The sequence below is a fragment of the Manis javanica genome, chromosome 3, assembly GCF_040802235.1.
Source record: "Manis javanica isolate MJ-LG chromosome 3, MJ_LKY, whole genome shotgun sequence".
Lineage (NCBI taxonomy): Eukaryota > Metazoa > Chordata > Mammalia > Pholidota > Manidae > Manis > Manis javanica.
Window position 1 is genome coordinate 211,141,852 of NC_133158.1, and position 20,479 is coordinate 211,162,330.

At 40.5% G+C, this 20,479-nt stretch overlaps 1 protein-coding gene across 4 annotated transcripts in view; it reads right to left on the reverse strand.

Moving 5' to 3' along the window:
- FBXO16 (F-box protein 16) overlaps positions 1-20,479 on the reverse strand; it is a 51,024-nt gene that overhangs the window by 21,714 nt on the left and 8,831 nt on the right. For 3 of the 4 annotated variants that reach the window (XM_073232749.1, XM_073232748.1, XM_073232751.1), the window contains 2 exons: positions 15,172-15,207; positions 426-632 (listed from right to left, as the gene is read on the reverse strand). In XM_073232749.1, coding sequence (XP_073088850.1) covers positions 426-632; positions 15,172-15,207 — 243 coding nt within the window. The remainder of the gene's footprint in view (positions 1-425; positions 633-15,171; positions 15,208-20,479) is intronic. The other variant, XM_073232750.1, reaches the window with a different exon arrangement.

Genomic DNA, 20,479 nt, shown 5'->3' on the forward strand with positions numbered 1-20,479 from the left:
AAAGGCCTCCTTGAACTCTTTTAATCTCCTATTCTTTTGTACATTTCTCATTAGCACCTTATTTGAGCTTCTGTTTGTGAACAGCCTGCACTATGCAATTTAGGATTTTTTTGGAGTTGTATTCTATACAGTATAAGGCTATCCTGCTGATGAACCATTTCATGTACGTGTATTTGGTTCCCCAGCTAGCTCATATTTTTCTGTGGAGGCTAATGGTGTCTTAGACACCCCTCATCCCCTCAACCTTGTGACCACTAAATATGGAGTTAGACACAAAGGACAAAGGGAGTTAACTCAAACTCTACAAGCCAAACACACCGACCATTTCATCTAGTTTCGGTTTCACGCATGCGCTTTTTGGGTCAACTTTCAGAGTTTTCCCAAAACGTCCTTACGCAATGCCCTGCACGCTTCTTTGCCTTCACCTGTGCACACCGACAAAGGCTCCGGGGATCCAGGAAAGAAAAGATGTACAACGACAACACTCTTGGGAGCTTGGTAGTAAAATCCAGAGCTTCTGCTGGAATTCTTTCCTGAAGCTTTCGACAGCAGAACTTTTGCTGTGACAGAGAGCAGCGCTCTAACAGGCCCGCCAGGATTCTTCTCCTTTGGGAGTCTGTCCATTGGTCAAACTGGGAAAAAGAAAAAAGCGCCAGAGATTCATTATGAGGAAGAGAGAAGAATGGCATAGAAAGGGGGCTTGGTAATTTATTCCTAAGGAAGCATGTATTTCTCTCCCTAATTGATAAATTCCACATTTTGCCACCTACCTGTCCTTTCTCACATTTCTGTGTGTGAGCACGTGCAAGTCCTGAGTGCGTACACAGAAGTACACCTGGCCTCAGGACTTGCATTTACATAAGAACAGTATATTGGGAGCTGGCAGTATTTATAAACTTAGAAAATATATATTTTTAAAGTACAATTTCACAAGAAGGAACCTCGGCAGCCTCTCTCCCCTCAAAGAGTTTCTATATTAGCTCATCAGTGCCAGACCCCAAGATCAGAACCAAATGTTTGCAGATGAGGTATAACATGGAAATAGCCTTGAGAAGGGGAGCACACTGGGTTTAAGTCTCACTAATGTGAAATGATTGATACGACTTCAGAGGAAATAGAAGGACCTAGGGAGACAACAGTGCCAGAGACAGAAAGTAGATGCATGGCAAACAAAATCTGGGGCATGGCAAATTAAAATTTTCCTTAAAATTATCCCCAGAAATAGCATCAAATCAGTCCCCAGATCAGTCACTGGTCAAAGAAGTTAACGGCTGGTCAAAAAGATACATGCACCCCTATGTTTACTGCCACAGTATTTACAATAGCCAAGATACGGAAGCAACTAAAGTGTCTGTCAATAGATGAGATGAATGGGTAAAGAAAATGTGATACATAAACACAACGGAACTGAAAAAAGAAGGAAATCCTGCCATTTGCGACAACATGGGTGGACCTAGAGGGTATGAACACTAGGTGAAATAAGCCAGCCAGAGAAAGACAAATACCATGTGATTTCACTTACTTGTGGAATCTAAAAACAAAACAAAACAAAATGAACAAGATAGCAATAGACTCACAGACACTGAGAAGTGACTGGTGTTTGGGGGTGCGTGGGTAGGGAGGGTGAGGGGGATAAAAGAGCACAAAAATTTTCAATCATAATATAAGTTGGTCATAGGGATGGTAGTACAGCATGGAGAATACAGCCACTGATTGTGTAACATCTTTCTATGTTGACAAATAGTAACACACTAGTTGGGGTGAGGATTTAAGAATATGAGTAACTGTGGAACCACTGTTATATACCTGGAACCAATATAAGATTGTATATCAACTATATATCAAAAAAAAAAAAAAAGAACATATGGGCTGGCCAAAACCGAAAGAAAGGCTCTTATGGAAACCCCTACCAGCTGAATGAGCCACTTTACTATAGTCTAATCTCTCTTTCTTAGCCCACTAGAGAAGAGAAAATAGGCACGTTTGGGGCTACTTGTATTTAGTATAGTACTGCATTTCACATATAGATATTTATGACAATTATTATAGTCAGAATTTTACAGTGAACTTTAGTTGTTAATTATGAAATACACTGACTACCTCAAATGGAATATCAAGTAAAAATGTATTTTTATAAGGCTTGTGACAAGTTAGCTTCATTATAGTCACACGATGTATTTTTTTAATTAGTAGGACTACTTCTTGATAAAAACTATTCACTGTTATAGATCTGTTCAATTAACCCAAAATCACACTTTGGGGGACTATCATTCAAAGGGAAAACACCCCAAAACCTTAACTTAAAAATAAGTGAATAAAATTTATTCACGTGTGAGTGTTCCCTGATTTCTCCTATCCCCGTTCCTGCACAGTCTGTATCGCCAACCCCCATGAAAGGAGACTTGTTTCCTTTTGAGATGCATTTTCAGAATGAATAGGGAGAAGCCAGACCACGACGGCTTAGGGCCAAAGGACCTATAAGAAGGCCACGTAAGAAGCTGCACTGACCTACAGAGAGCCCAGGTGGGGGTAGGTGGGGTACAAGGAAACAGAGGGCTTCGGGGCTTTGACTTGGTGGGGTTCAGACTGTCATTGTCACAATAGCACTTACAGTGTGAGAACCGAGGAACAAAGCAGGAGATCTGGGAAGTATGTTAGTGGTTTTCAACTGAACTGAATGCCCTGTGATTTTTCTTTGAGAGACAAAATAGAAATTGGAATTCATTTCTTTAAATTACTTCTGGGAGTGCTATATGGTTCTACAGAAACTGAGTTACATGGGCGCCCAGGATGATTATGGACACAAAAAATGTTCATGCTGATGTTTCATTCGGATATTATCATCACTGCCAAGAAATCAGAAATAACCCCAAATGCCTAATGATAGGGATCAGCTAAGCAAACTGTTACATATCAACCTGACAACAGAAAGGATCGCACTGTGGGTTTGGGAATGAGGCCACTGTATTCTATTCTTTCTATTATTTCTAATACTCTTTAGAAATAAATCATTAAATCCCAGCTCCACCACTAACAACCTCTCAACTTCCTCATTTATACGTTAAGAATAATTATACCTAAATTGTAGGGTTGTTGTAAGGATTAAACAAAATTTGTATAAAATTTCTAATAGAGTGCATGACTCATTGCAGACATGGCAGTTATTATTATTAAATATCAAAGTGATGTTAATAAGTGTGTGGGTTAAATCAATGTAAAAAGAATATATATGCAAACAACTAAATTAAAAAACACCGAATTACCACGTTTGTACGCTGGCGAGGATGGAAGGTACATTTAGAAAGACTAAGTTAGCTCATCAAATTGCAATGATACCCACAAAGCGAATGGCCCAGAGTGAAGAACAAGTGCTTTCAAACGAATATAAAAGAACATTAGGATTATAAAATGCCAAATAAATCTATAAAGGACAAAATTAAAACGTTTTCCTCCAGAGATTAAAAAGATAATTACACTGGTTCCTCATTTATTTCTCTGATTACTATGGTCAAAGTTAATTTATATTTGACTACAGGTGTTCTTTGCCTCGGAGGGATTTTCCTGTCTAATTGTGTTTGTTTAGGCTAATAGAACACGAATTTGCATTCTTTGAACTCCTACCAGTTGAAGGTGGGGAGATGACTCAGAAGAATGTTCAACAGTTGGGGGAAAACTTTTTGGAATTTAAAGGGTGCTAGGAATAACCCCAAAAGCAAATAATCCACGGAAGAGTTAACCGTACAGGAATTCGATAATCTCCTCACCTCCTGCATCACCTCTCAAGTAAAAATACCTCTAACATAGTCGTGGGGGACCCAGTGTGCCTGGGTAGCAGCTAGCTCCTTTCTCCTACACTAGTGCCATGTATGGTACCCCCCTTCACAGTTAGGTCCTTTTTCATACTATGTTACATGACATATCCTATCCTATCCTAATTACAATTACATTTTGTAATTATTTTTAATGCCTTTTATGGTGCTTTCTGGACTCAACAGATTGTGAAAATCCTATTTTTGGAGTAGTTGTGACAAGGATTCTTGCTGCAGTTTCAGGAAGGGAGGACCGTGGCCACAGCAGTCAGGTTCCACGCTTTTCACACTGAACGGCAGGGAAAAGTTCGTGGGGGTGGGGGGCCAAAGGTGAAGAGGGAGCCTTGTTATATTTTGCTTATTGGTTACGTTATCTAAATTGGTTGAGTCTCTGAGTCCTATTATCAAACATTTAATTTCACAAAGCATGAACATACCCTTGTTTTAAAAGTTTCAAATAGGTGCATGTAGAATTAAACATGAAAATCCTCTTTAACCTCTCTTCCCCATCAAACTCACTCCATTCCTCAAAAATAAACACTGTTTAGTGTGACGTTCCTGCATTTCTATCTATTTACATACACAGATCCTGATAGAATTAAGACCTGAGTACCTTTCGAATAAGCCCACCCACCATCTCAGAGAGACCTAGGCGTCATCTTACCTAGGCTACAAGCATTCTCCAGAGGACGTGTCAGCAAGCCACAAGCCCACCTTTTTCCTGACCCCTCCCCTCCCCTCAAAGAGCCCGCCAAAAACCCTGGCCACAAAAATCCTCTTGACCAGTTAGAGACGCTTTTTTCCTTTGTTCTGCTGGCCAGAACAGAGGGGTCCCTCTCAGGTTTAGCAATAAACCTGCTTGGACTGTTGAGTTCGCATCCCTTTCATATCTCTCAATAGGGAAGCAGTTAAATAAATTAGGGCATGCCAATCTATACTACATAGCAGTTTTAAAAATAAAATACAGCCACAAAAATCCTGATATGTAATTAACTCCAGAGCTTTTGTTTTCTCATTCATTCATGGTAGGATAGGTATGGCATGATCTATTTACTCAATTTGCTACTGATACCATTTGGGTGGTTTCCAGTAAAAAAAACCAAAAACAAAACCAAAAAACAAGAAACTTGGCAATATCTGGGGACATGCCTTTTCATGTCCCATGTAAATATTTCTCTAGTACAGTTAAATAGAAGTGGAATTACAGGTTCAAAGGATATTTGCCTTTAAAAATTTAATCGATCCTGTCAGATCATCTTTTGAAAGTCTACCATTTTACATTTCTTCCAATTGTGTTTAAGAATATCCTGTCCAATGAATCCATACTTACACTGGATATTATCTATTCTCTAATTTTAGTGAAATACATCATATTTTTTATGTTTATTGGCCACATTTATGTATTTTTATTTATTTCTCACTCTTCTATTAGCCCATGATTCTGTAGAAGTATTTGTATTTCTCTTATTGATTTGTAGGAACTCTTTATATCTCCCAGATATTAATCTTTATCTGTCATGCAATTTGCAAAATATTTTCCTGTTTCTCTTTTGGATTACAACTGATTATTGTTGTTTCCAGCAAGGTAAAAGTAATGCTATCTAATTTTTGTAAATTCTTTATACTATTACTATTATTTCTGTTAATGACATAAAAGCTAAGAAAAAGTTTGAGATGCTTTCTTTCCAAGTAAAATACTTCTGCTGTTGCTTTCTGTAGAATGAAAGGCAACTTCCTTTTTTAATAGAGATTTAGGGCAGACAGTATTTGAGAGATAAGGGATTAAATAAGTGGTAGCATGGAACAGCAAAGTAGAAGAACTTTTCAGTTTCTCTTAATAATTTTTTTGTTACTGTATCAGACAGGACCATGTAGAAATGTATGAACAAAAATGACACCCTATGGCCAAATATAAAATACTTCTGAATTGTCTAACATTGAAGAGATGTCACATTACATTTTACCCCACAATGTCCAGATTGTTTTAAAAAATGACTTTACTTTTTTCAACAACTGGTGTTGGCAAAACTGGACAGCTACATGCAAGAGAATGAAACTGGATTATTGTCTGACCCTATACACAAAAGTAAACTCAAAATGGATCAAAGACCTGAACATAAGTCATGAAACCATAAAACTCACAGAAGAAAACATAGGCAAAAATCTCTTGAATATAAACATGAGCAACTTTTTCCTGAATGCATCTCCTCAGGCAAGGGAAACAAAAGCAAAAATGAACAAATGGGACAACATCAAACTAAAAAGCTTCTGTAACAGCAAAGGACATCATCAAAGAACAAAAAGGCATCTTACAGTACGGGAGAATATATTTGTAAATGACATATCTGACAAGGGGTTAACATACAAAATCTTTAAAGAACTCACACACTTCAACACCCAAAAAGCAAATAACCCTATTAAAAAATGGGCAGAGGATATAAACAGATACTTCTCCAAAAAAGAAATTCAGATAGCCAAGAGGCACATGAAAAGATGCCCCACATCACTAATTATCAGGGAAATGCAAGTTAAAACCACAATGAGCTATCACCTCACACCAGTTAGGATGGCCAACATAGAAAAGACAAGGAGCAACAAATGCTGGCGAGGATGTGGAGAAAGGGGAACCCTCCTACACTGCTGGTGGGAATGTAAACTAGTTCAACCATTGTGGAAAACAATATTGAAGGTTCCTCAAAAAACTAACAATAGAAATACCATTTGACCCAGGAATTCCACTCCTAGGAATTTACCCAAAGAAAACAACTTCTCAGATTCAAAGACATATGTACCCCTATGTTTATTGCAGAGCTATTTACAGTAGCCAAGATATGGAAGCAACCTAAGTGTCCATCAGTAGATGAATTAATAAAGAAGAGGTGGAGGCGGAGCCAAGATGGCAGCGTGATTAGGACAGCGGGAATCTCCTCCCAAAAACATATATTTTTGAAAATACAATGAATACAACTAATCCTAAAAGAGACCAGAAGACACAGGACAACAGCCAGGCTACATCCACACCTGTGAGAATCCAGCGCCTGGTGAAAGGGGTAAGATACAAGCCGCAGCCCAGCGGGACCCGAGGCCCCTCACCCCAGCTCCCAGTGGGAGGAGAGGAGTCGGAGCGGGGAGGGAGAGGGAGCCCAGGACTGCTGAACACCCAGCCCTAGCCATCTGCACCAGAGCACAGACACAGTGCATGTGTGGGGTGCTGGAAACTAGGGAAACAGGACAGCAAGACTTGTGAGCGGGTCCTGAAGCCGGCGCCCCTGTGACAAAGAAAAGCGAGTGCTTTTTGAAAGTCTTAAAGGGACAGGGACGTCACAGCTGGACAGAAACATACTGGGTCACAGTCCAGCTGCTGGAAATTCCAGGGAATTCCGGGTGCACTAACCCCCTGGGCAACAGCTCTCAGACCCCTCATGGAAGTAAACAGCCAAACAGCCCTCCGTCCATTACCCCTCCGGGGCCCTGCTATAGCAGAGCAGCAGCCTGAGGCTGGCCATGCCCACAGCAAGGGAGCTTCCTCTATACCCACCCGGCAAGATACAGAGACCCAGTCTACATGCAATTGCCGAACACAAGCCACTAGGGGTTGCAGTTGTCCCAGTAAACAGGCCAGGAGCAGGTGGAAAGCCTTAGCTCTCCCAGCTGACAGAAAGCCAATAGCTCACCACTGCACCTATCAACATGAAAAGGCAAAAAAATTTGATCCAGACAAGACTAACCCAGACAGCTTCGACATCTGCTACATCTTCCCCTGAAAAGGAACCCAGGGAGATAGATTTAACCAGTCATCCTGAAAAAGAATTCAAAACAAAAGTCATAACCATGCTGATGGACTTGCAGAGAAATATGCAAGAACTAAGGAGGGAGAATACAGAAATAAAACAAGCTCTGGAAGGACTTCAAAACAGAATGGACGAGATGCAAGAGACCATTAATGGACTAGAAAACAGAGAACAGGAACGCAGAGAAGCTGATGCAGAGAGAGATAAAAGGATCTCCAGGAATGAAAGATTTTTAAGAGAACTGAGTGACCAATCGAAACGGAACAATATCTGCATTATAGGGGTACCAGAAGAACAAGAGAGAGAAAAAGGGATAGAAAGTGTCTTTGAAGAAATAATTCCTGAAAACTTCCCCAAACTGGGGGAGGAAATGGCCTCTCAGACCACAGAGGTACACAGAACTCCCATGACAAGGGATCCAAGGAGGGCAATACCAAGACACATAATAATTAAAATGGCAAAGATCAAAGACAAGGACAAAGTATTAAAGGCAGCCAGAGAGAAAAAAAAGGTCACCTACAAAGGAAAACCCATCAGGCTATCATCAGACTTCTCGACAGAAACCCTACAGGCCAGAAGAGAATGGCATGAAACAGAAGGGCCTCAAACCAAGATTACTGTATCCAGCACGATTATCATTTAAATATGAAGGAGGGATTAAACAATTCCCAGACAAGCAAAAGTTGAGGGAATTTGCCTCCCACAAACCACCTCTACAGGGCATCTTACAGGGACTGCTCTAGATGGGAGCACTCCTAAAAAGAGCACAGAACAAAACACCCAACATATGAAGAAGGGAGGAGGAGGAATAAGAAGGGAGAGAAATAAAGAATCATCAGACTGTGTTTATAATAGCTCAATAAGCGAGTTAAGTTAGACAGTAAGATAGTAAAGAAGCTAACCTTGAACCTTTGGTAACCACAAACTTAAACCCTGCAATGGCAATAAGTACATACCTTTCAATAATCACCCTAAATGTAAATGGACTGAATGCACCAATCAAAAGATACAGAGTAATAGAATGGATAAAAAAGCAAGACCCATCCATATGCTGCTTACAAGAGACTCACCTCAAACCCAAAGACATGCACAGACTTAAAGTCAAGGGATGGAAAAAGATATTTCATGCAAACAACAGAGAGAAAAAAGCAGGTGTTGCAATACTAGTATCAGACAAAATAGACTTCAAAATAAAGAAAGTAACAAAAGATAAAGAACAACATTACATAATGATAAAGGGCTCAGTCCAACAAGAGGATATAACCATTATAAATATATATGCACCCAATACAGGAGCACCAGCATATGTGAAACAAATACTAACAGAATTAAAGGAGGAAATAGAATGCAATGCATTCATTCTGGAAGACTTCAACACACCACTCACTCCAAAGGACAGTTCCACCAGACAGAAAATAAGTAAGGACACAGAGGCACTGAACAACACACTAGAACAGATGGACCTAATAGACATCTACAGAACTCTACATCCAAAAGCAACAGGATACACATTCTTCTCAAGTGCACATGCAACATTCTCCAGAATAGACTACATACTAGGCCACAAAAAGAGCCTCAGTAAATACCAAAAGATTGAAATCCTACCAACCAACTTTTCAGACCACAAAGGCATAAAACTAGAAATAAACTGTACAAAGAAAGCAAAAAGGCTCACAAGCACACGGAGGCTTAACAACACGCTCCTAAATAATCAATGGATCAATGACCAAATCAAAATGGAGATCCAGCAATATATGGAAACAAACAACAAAAACAGCACAAAGCCCCAACTACTGTGGGATACAGCAAAAGCAGTCTTAAGAGGAAAGTATATAGCAATCCAGGCATATTTAAAGAAGGAAGAACAATCCCAAATGAATGGTCTAATGTCCCAATTATTGAAATTGGAAAAAGAAGAACAAAAGAGGCCTAAGGTCAGCAGAAGGAGGGACATAATAAAGATCAGAGAAGAAATAAATAAAATTGAGAAGAATAAAACAATAGCAAAAATCAATGAAACCAAGAGCTGGTTCTTCGAGAAAATAAACAAAATAGATAAGCCTCTAGCCAGACTTACTAAGAAGAAAAGAGAGTCAACACACATCAACAGAATCAGAAATGAGAAAGGAAAAATCACGACGGACCCCACAGAACTACAAAGAATTATTAGAGAGTACTATGAAACCTATATGCTAACAAGCTGGAAAACCTAGGAGAAATGGACAACTTCCTAGAAAAATACAACCTTCCAAGACTGACCCAGAAAGAAACAGAAAATCTAAACAGACCAATTACCAGCAATGAAATTGAAGCAGTAATAAAAAAATTACCAAAGAACAAAACCCCTGGGCCAGATGGATTTACATAGAATTTTATCAGACATACAGAGAAGACATAATACCCATTCTCCTTAAAGTTTTCCAAAAAATAGAAGAGGAGGGAATACTCCCAAACTCATTCTATGAAGCCAACATCACCCTAATACCAAAACCAGGCAAAGACCCCACCAAAAAAGAAAACTACAGACCAATATCCCTGATGAACGTAGATGCAAAAATACTCAACAAAATATTAGCAAACCGAATTCAAAAATACATCAAAAGGATCGTACACCATGACCAAGTGGGATTCATCCCAGGGATGCAAGGATGGTGCAACATTCGAAAATCCATCAACATCATCCACCACATCAACAAAAAGAAAGACAAAAACCACATGATCATCTCCATAGATGCTGAAAAAGCATTCGATAAAATTCAACATCCATTCATGATAAAAACTCTCAACAAAATGGGTATAGAGGGCAAGTACCTCAACATAATAAAGGCCATATATGATAAACCCACAGCCAACATCATACTGAACAGCGAGAAGCTGAAAGCTTTTCCTCTGAGATCGGGAACTAGACAGGGATGCCCACTCTTCCCACTGTTATTCAACATAGTTCTGGAGGTCCGAGCCATGGCAATTAGACAAAACAAAGAAATACAAGGAATCCCGACTGGTAAAGAAGAAGTTAAACTGTCACTATTTGCAGATGACATGATACTGCACATAAAAAAACCCTAAAGACTCCACTCCGAAACTACTAGAGCTAGTATCGGAACTCAGCAAAGTTGCAGGATACAAAATTAACACACAGAAATCTGTGGCTTTCCTATACACTAACAATAAACTAATAGAAAGAGAAATCAGGAAGACAATTCCATTCACAATAGCATCAAAAAGAATAAAATACCTAGGAATAAACCTAACCAAGGAAGTGAAAGACCTATACCCTGAAAACTATAAGATACTCTTAAGAGAAGTTAAAGAGGTCACTAATGAATGGAAACTCATCCCATTCTCTTGGCTAGGAAGAATTAATATCGTCAAAATGGCCATCCTGCCCAAAGCAATATACAGATTCGATGCAATCCCTATCAAATTACCAACAGCTTTCTTCAATGAACTGGAACAAATAGTTCAAAAATTCATATGGAAACACCAAAGACCCCGAATAGCTAAAGCAATCCTGAGAAGGAAGAATAAAGTGGGGGGTATCTCACTCCCCAACTTCAAGCTCTACTACAAAGCCACAGTAATCAAGACAATTTGGTACTGGCACAAGAACAGAGCCACAGACCAATGGAACAGAATAGAGACTCCAAACATTAACCCAAACATATATGGTCAACTAATATTTGATAAAGGGGCCATGGACATACAATGGGGAAATGACAGTCTCTTCAACAGATGGTGCTGGCAAAACTGGACAGCTACATATAAGGGAATGAAACTGGATCATTGTCTAACCCCATACACAAAAGTGAATTCGAAATGGATCAGACTTGAATGTAAGTCATGAAACCATAAAACTCTTAGAAAAAAACATAGGCAAAAATCTCTTAGACATAAACATGAGTGACCTCTTCTTGAACATATCTCCCCAGGCAAGGGAAACAAACGCAAAAATGAACAAATGGGACTGTATCAAGCTGAAAAGCTTCTGTACAGCAAAGGACACCATCAATAGAACAAAAAGGTATCCTACAGTATGGGAGAATATATTCATAAATGACAGATCCGATAAAGGGTTGACATCCAAAATATATAAAGAGCTCACACACCTCAACAAACGAAAAGCAAATAATCCAATTAAAAAATGGGAAGAGGAGCTGAATAGACAGTTCTCTAAAGAAGAAATTCAGATGGCCAACAGACACATGAAAAGATGCTCCACATCGCTTGTCATCAGAGAAATGCAAATTAAAACTACAATGAGGTATCATCTCACACCAGTAAGGATGGCTACCATCCAAAAGATAAACAACAACAAATGTTGGCGAGGTTGTGGAGAAAGGGGAACCCTCCTACACTGCTGATAGGAATGTAAATTAGTTCAACCATTGTGGAAAGCAGTATGGAGGTTCCTCAAAATGCTCAAAATAGAAATACCATTTGACCCAGGAATTCCACTTCTAGGAATTTACCCTAAGAATGCAGCACTCCAGTTTGAAAAAGACAGATGCACCCCTATGTTTATTGCTGCACTATTTACAATAGCCAAGATATGGAAGCAACCTAAATGTCCATCAGTAGATGAATGGATAAAGAAGATGTGGTACATATACACAATGGAATATTACTCAGCCATAAGAAAAAAACAAATCCTACCATTCGCAACAACATGTATGGAGCTAGAGGGTATTATGCTCAGTGAAATAAGCCAGGCAGAGAAAGACAAGTACTAAATGATTTCACTCATATGTGGAGTATAAGAACAAAAGAAAACTGAAGGAACAAAACAGCAGCAGAAGCACAGAACCCAAGAATGGACTAATAGTTACCAAAGGGAAAGGGACTGGGGAGGATGGGTGGGAAGGGAGGGATAAGGACAGGAAGAAAAGAAAGGGGGCATTACGATTAGCATGTATAGTGTTCGGGGGGCATGGGGAGGGCTGTGCAACACAGAGAAGACAACTAGTGATTTTACAGCATCCTACTATGTTGAAGGACAGTGACTGTGAACTTGGTGACAAGTAGCGATTTTACAGCATCTTACTATGTTGATGGACAGTGACTGTGAACAGGGATGTGGGGGAGACTTGGTGAAGGGGGGAGTCTAGTAAACATAATGTCCTTCATGTAATTGTAGATTAATGATACCAAAATAAAAAAAATAAAAAATAAAAAATAAAGAAGAGGTGGTACATATACACAATGGAATACTATTCACCCATAAGAAAGAAACAAATTCTACCATTTGCAACAACATGAATGGAGCCAGAGGGTATTATGCTTAGTGAAATAAGTCAGGCAGAGAAAGACAAATACCGATGATTTCCCTCATTTGTGGAGTATAACAATGAAGCAAAACTGAAGGAACAAAGTAGCAGTGGACTCACAGACTCCAAGAAGGGACTAGTGGTTACCAAAGGGGAGGGGTGGAGGAGGGTGGGTGGGGAGGGAGAAGGGGATTGTGGGGTATAATGATTGGTACACATGGTGTGTGTGGGGTCACAGGGAAGACAGTGTTGCTCAGAGAAAAATAGGGACTCGGTGGCATCTTACTACACTGATGGACAGTAACTGCAATAGGGTATGGGGGAGGACTTGATAATAAGGGTGAATGTAATAACCACATTTTTTTTCTTGTGAAACCTTCATAAGAGTGTGTATCAATGATACCTTAATAAAAAAAAGTCTTTACTTCTAATACTAGACTGAGCTTTAAAACTGTTAAAAAGAAAGACACAGGCCCAACAAAGTGTCACATCTGCTAGGCCAAGTCAAAAATTGGGACTTAATCCCTAAATTTGTTATAGTTTCAACCTCCCCCAGAAATGTAGTCAGGAATTTTCTGATCAGCATCATTTATACAATAATCTGTCCCATGAACCTTCTCCATCCTCCCTAAAAGAAGAGGTAATCTGCATTATAGACTCCCTGCTCCTCCACCTGAAAGAAAGTGACCTTGCCTGAAACAATCCCTTTTCTTTTGCTAATAACTTCACACCCACCTGTCTGTAAACCTTTCATTCTGTGCAATTTTCAGAGCATCTCTCTACTTGCTACAGGGGATGCTGCCTGATTCATGAATCATTTAATAAAGTCAATTAAAACTTCAAATTTACTTGGATGACTTTAGTTTCTTAACAATACCAGTACTTCATCCCCACAATGAAAATTCCAAGCAGAAATACTGGCATTCTTATTTTTTGTTTCCTTTTTTGAAACCACTTTTCTTATGTTATCAATATCTTACAGTGTTCATATACCCAAACAAACAAACAAACCTAAAAACTAAAATGGAGAGAGAAAATTGAATTAAGGATAGATGGGAAATACCCTCCTCCAACTACTAAATTGATATGGCTTTTGTGGAGGTGTACAGACCACTAAATGATCTAGCTAAAAGAATTTCTTCTACCCAGTCCCAGACTCACAGTTCTCCTTCCTGGATGAAAGCAATGATGCCCTTTTCCTATGAATCCTTCCAGAGATATATGTACATGATTGATTGATTGTTTTTACATACGTTTATAAATATCCTTAGACTGAAGCTTATAGACCAACACAAAAAAAACGAGTGACCAACTAAGACAAACAGGAACAGTAAGAAATAGTACTTAATGTCAGGCAGTGCAGGAGACTGAATATTTTTGTCCCCTCGAAAGAGGCAATAAATGATTAGTAGGATTTGGTGAGATGGAGGAGAGTTCAGGACATGTTTGTATCCAGATTTCTGAATGTTCTGTATTTAACAGGTCCTCTTCTATTTTCCTCTAGGAATTCTGAGTTTGTCTGTTGCTGTTACGTAGCCCAGTGGCAGTTAATGAGGAGGACGGGGAAGAAGGGCATTCTTTTCCTTCTCTAATGTGCAAAAAGTGTCATAGAGCCCAAAGGAATCAGTTTGGACGTAAGGTAATGAGTGATTGCTCGTGGCCTAAGAAGTTGGCCCAGTACTTTCTGTAGGTATCAGTTAGGGTTCAGTCAGGAAAACAGAAATCCTACTGGTTATTTTAAGACATGATCAAATTGAATAAACACAATTGGTTGAACAAATACTGGAGAATGGAAAAGACTGGAAGGGAACAGTGAAGTGTCACAGAGAGAGAACTGCAGGAAGCTTCTACCAGCTTCCTGATCCCTCAGGTGCTCAGAGAAGAACCCCAGCAGATCACAGCCAGCTGCTTCAGACGTATCTGAGGAAGTGTGAGAGGGTTGTGGAGAAAATCAGGTGCTGGAATCCACAGTGCTGCCAGGTGAGGAGTTAGGGGGATTCTGCCAGGAACAGCAAGGGAACAGAAAGGAGCAGCGTCTTCTTTCTCCATTTCCCTCTTTCTCATTGACAGCACCTAATAGGGAGTAGCTGTCAAAGGGAAATATGGTTTGTAGAGTTCTAGGCTTTTTTACTCACAAAGTACAGTATACGAAGGTGAATATGGGTCTGAGACAATCGTGTAGTCACTAGCTCAGCTCATCTGCTCAGCATCCATGCACAGCCTTCTACACAGACTTAACCTTCCAAAGGAAAACTGTAACAACATGGTTTTTTACACAAAAATAAGTTAATTTTAAATGGTTACCCATTTTCCAAGCAGAGCTCTTCTTTCTTCAAATACCTACAATAAATAAAAAAGAATGGAATAACTTCATATTTCATGGTTCAAAATAGCCATTACAAGAAAGACAGACATCATTAAAGTATCAATAAATAAATACTGACAGGTTTTTCGTTGTATCAACTGAGTATAAAAGGACATACTCCATTCCTGAGAAGCTTCTTTACTCATTTTTCACCTGGGCAGAATATCTTTGTTCTGTTTTCCATGTGGAATAATAATTCATCTTAGAGAAAAAATAATAATTTTTTAAAGTAAGAAATAAGAAAGAATAGTAGAGTGAAATCAATTTTAGAATTTGAAAGGAGATAAAAAAACTGACAAAGGAAAAATAGGAAAATGGAGACAAATTTGAGAACGTGTGAAATTTATGAATGAGCATCTCTGCTTTCATATTCCAGTGTATACACCTATCAGTGGGTGTGCCTGTACTTACATATTTGCAGGATTATAAATGTGTATATGTGCACCTGCGGGCTTACAACTCAGGGTTTATCTGTATCGGTTTGCTGTTACATACTATGTGACAGAAGCCAGGTCTCCTTTCTCTTTACAACTCCAGTGCAGAGGGCTGTACTACAGGTATTTATTTGCTAGGCTTGAATGAATGTGGATGTGACAGTGAATATCCTTATGGACGTATTGCACAAGGTGAGTGTTCTTTATATTTTGATGCAGAGATGTTTCTCTGAGCATCAGTCAACATGTGTATCTGAATGAATGAGAAAGGCAGACCAGTGAGGATGTTCAGGAGAGAGAGTTATGGAGCAAGGGAGCAAGGGAGAGTAATGAACAGATGGGGGTGTCTCTCTCCCCACCCCCCCACACCCTCTGTCAGCTTTCAAAACTGGGATCCATGTTTCCCCCTTCCCCGCAGCGCTGCCTACACTCTCTAGCTCTGTAGGAGTGTTCCTACTTGGAGAGCAGCTCAGGCCTATTTCTTGCCTTTTTGTGGAGGCGGATGAGGAGCTGGTTTTTATGTGTCTAAGAGATAATGCTTTCCTTTCTTTTTTAGACTCTCAAACTGTAATTTCAAAGCGCCTACAAAATGGGAATTGAAATAATTGGCTCAAAAACAGTCTCAAGGCCTGTGAAATGTCAGCTGTGCTCCTGGCCAGAGAATCCTACATCACAGGTAGACACTTTTTGCCCATTAGAAAAGAAAAAGAATGCCCTCCTTCCCCGTCCTCCTCATTAACTGCCACTGTGCTATGAGGACCCTCAAATAACAGCAACAGATAAACTCAGAATTGCTAGATGAAAATAGAAGAGGACCTGTTAAATACAGACCATTTCAAAAATCTGGATACAAATCCATCCCCAACTCTTCTCCTCTGTCTCACCAAATCCTACCAATCATCGATCGCCCACGTCGGCGGCACGAGCACCTTTCTGATGCCCCCCGATCTGGCTCCCCGTACAGCTCACGCTCTGCTTGGACCTTAGAAGGTTGCTGTGACTCCCTCCTTCTTTGTGTTCCCTCCACCTTCCCATGTAGATTACAACCACTTTCTCTCTAGGCTCCCCAGGTTCCAGGTTATTGAGGCAGGCCCTCAACAAACACCTGCTGACCAAACAACAAACACCTCCAAAGTCATAGCATTTTAGATCTCAATGGAATCCTAAAGATCTTTGTGTTCAATTTCCTTATTTTAAAGAGGATAAGCAGTGGCCCAAAGGGTTACATGTATAGATTTTTTTTTGAAATCACTGGTTCCAGACTGTCTGTTTAGCTCAGTTCTTCACTTGGTCCATCACTAGGACCCTGGTCCCCCCTGCCCTGCCTTCCGGCCTGAGGGTTTCAATGCACTGCTCCCTGTGCTCTGGCCTTACAGGGGGGAGGAAGAAAAGGTTCAGCTGCAGGACCACTACATCCTCCCAAAAGAAGGATGGGATGACCACTGTGGTCCCAGTGACACCATGGGGTATTGGAAACACTGGGGCACTGACCTGCTGGGGAGAGGCGAGTCAGCAGGAGGGAATAGGGAGGGAGGTGGGGAGTGCTATTCAGGAACATATGATAGCCTTTCAAGGGCCAACGACCATGTCTAAGTAGGGTCCAAGAAAATCCAGCTCTTCACCAAAACGAGTCTAGACCTCAGTAGAAACGGTAGAGAGAGAAGTGGGAGAGGAGAAACACCAGACGAACTCAGATCTGGTTCTGACGCTACCCTGGACAAGAAACACAATTTGGGACAAATTATTTCATTCTCAGATCCTCGACTTAAGAGTCTCATATTCTCTGGTTTGGAACAAGTCTTCACTCCAAAGACTGGCAATCAGGTTCTTGATCTTAAAGAGCTGGAAAACAAAGTATTGATTCCAAATGGAAATACTGAAATGGATCTTCTTTCGCTGCAGAATCCTGCAGTCTGTTTACATCACAGTTTACCCAGAGCCTGCTGTTAAGTCAAAATCCTACGTTTGTTATTTTAGTCTGTTGACACTGCAGTTACATATTCACCATGTGACATCATTACAGAGTAGGGGTAAGACATTTAGGGGCTCCTAAATTATGACTGATTGATGATAACTAGCTGCTTTTTCTCAGAACACCCTTTTAACTGGACTGCCTTACATGTGTGAATCATACTCAAAAAGAAAGTTTACTTTCAATTAAAACACTAGATGGCAAAGAAATACATGCTTTTAAAACATTCCTCCTCTCAACATTTGCAATGCCTGAATGATTTGGAAATGTTACATTTGCCTATGCTGATGATGCTATTTTTTAGGCAGCGGAAATTGAATTTGATCTCTCTGCTTACAGCCTGCTGTGAAGTTAAAATCCTGTGACTCTTTTTTAGTCTGAAATGGTTACATATTTCACATTTTATTACAGAATAGAAGAAAGACAAAACAAAAACAAAAAGCAAGACCTCAAAATTATGCTGATTATTAGTGAAAAATGCCCTGTTTTAGGAATGTAGAAACTCTGAAATTATTGTATGGACCTTCTGGCTAGCTGTATCCTTGGCATCTATTTTTAATCCATTTCACACAGTCTGAAGGGAACTTCAGACTTTAGACCTTCACAATCAACCCAATCATTTTATAAAGGAGGATGATAAAGCCCAGAGAAAGTAACTAAGTTATTCAAGTCATGCAGGAAATTATTGGTACAGCTGATCTGGAGCCAGAATTTTCAATTTCCAGAATTATTTTCCTTCCTTTATTAATATTTGTTTTTAAGTTGCTTTAAAATTTGAAATTTTATTGCACTATATAATGTAAACACTGAAAGCACTCTTCTTACAGGAACACCTCCCCCAGTGCCATCCAACTCTTTGTGGGGAAACCACTCTTAATAGTTTGGTATATGCATATACAAGTTCTTTGAGTGTGTCGATGTACATTTATAGGCACACATATGTGTATACATACAAGCAAAGATTCTAAAAAATCATTCTACTCCAAACTAGAACCTGACTAAACCAAAAAGTACTTTTTTTGAACAAAATGGGACGTCTGAACAACAAAATAGATATTATCTCTAGTAGTTACCATTTCTAGACAAAAGCTATTCAAGAACCAAGATAAGAGACAATGAAATGCTTGCTGTGATGTGCTGCCCAGTCCCCGCTGCAGGACTGAAGGATTTATTACCCCACCTGCTGGGAGTGTGACCAGCTGACAGCCAAGAGCTTGAGAGCTCTGCCTTGTCCAAGGGGGCGGCAGCATCCACTGAAGGGTCAGTGTGCAAGTATAAAGGCCAGTGGCTGCCGGGTCAAGGCTTAAAACCTGCCGCCTCCCCTTCCCTCCCCTCTCCTCCCGGTCCCTCCCTGACGCTGATTATAAAGCCCTTCCCAATCAAGTTATCCAACAAGACCATATTTCAATTCCAGTCACATTTTCACACGTGTGTAAAACCTTCACAATTCTACGGGAAAACAGATTTCAAACTAAACCCTGAAGTTTTGAGGAGGGGAAAGCAGAGAAGCTGTTATATCAACTGTTGACGAGCTGGGAGCACTGCAAACAGGCGCTCAATGAATCACTGTTGAGCTGAATAGAGCAGAGGCCGCAGGAGACTTGTTTGCTGTTCATGGGTGGACGAAGGCGAGACGTCTCTGCCTTTCCTTGTTTCTCTTGGTCCCTCCTTTCTTCTCTATTTCTCATTCTTCTTTCCTCACTTCCTTTATCCTTTTCCTTTCCGATCTCTCTCCCTTTTATTTCTCAGTATTCCCGTCACTATGCTGGCCCTGCTGTCTCTTTCCCCACGTTGTTCATCTTTCTCATCAGAGGATTAGAAAACGGAACAGGGTCAGAACTGATGCTCCCACTTTGCCAGAGTGATTAGCGTATCTTTTAGGGTTAGAGACGCAAAGTGTCAAATGTAGGCTAAGGAAGGAGGGATGTAGGGACAGGAAGGTGAGAGTCAGTGAAGGAGGTCCCAGGGGGCGCAGCTGAATGCTGACTCTCTTTCTTGTGCTTCAGGAAACATATCAGGTACTGGAGATGCAGAGAAGAAAGAACCTCAACTCCTAACACATTACAGGCAAGTGGGAAAGTTAGTAAAAGTGATGAGAGCTAAGAAAAGCAAGCAGGAGGAGGCGTCGCAGAGAAAATGACATTTGTGTTTGTTGCCTACATCAACGAGGAGGAGAGCACGTGCAAAGGCGTGGAGGTGTGAGGGAGTGGGCCTGCCCGTAGGATGGGAGGAGCAGTCGCAGGGGTGGGAACTGGGGGGTTGGCGGAAGTCGGTTTGTGAAGGGTCCTCAATGCTGTGCGTGGGCATTTGGAATTTGTCCTGTAGAAAGGGCCTCTTAGCAGTTTACATAGTAAGATTAGATTGATATTTTAGAAAGGTCATTCTGGGACCAGGATAGAGGATGGGTTCATAGGGACAGAGGCAGTGAGACCAGTTAGGCAGTCACTGCAATGCCCCAGGCAAAGGTCATAAGGGTGTGAAGGTGGACCTGGAGGGGTAGAGGTGAATGGAGAAAAGGGACCTGGAGGAGGAGATCTGGGGGAAGATTCCCAGAGTTTGAAAATAACCTGGATGTGGAGATGAGGGGATGCTGGTAGACATCCCTCTGGGCCTCTCACACTTCTAAAGGTCTTGGAATACGGAAAATGCAAGGCTCAGAATGCTTTTTTCTTTGGCAATTTCTCCAAGTTTGTTTGCAGCAAGGCAACCTTGAGCAATGAGGTGCTGCCTGCCTTTGAGATCAAGAGCAGGCTTGCTTACTGCTTACTATAAAAGCAGTGGGTTCCCCAGGCTCACTGTTCCTCGGCTGTGATGCAAACCCATGGTGCGTGTAGTATTCGC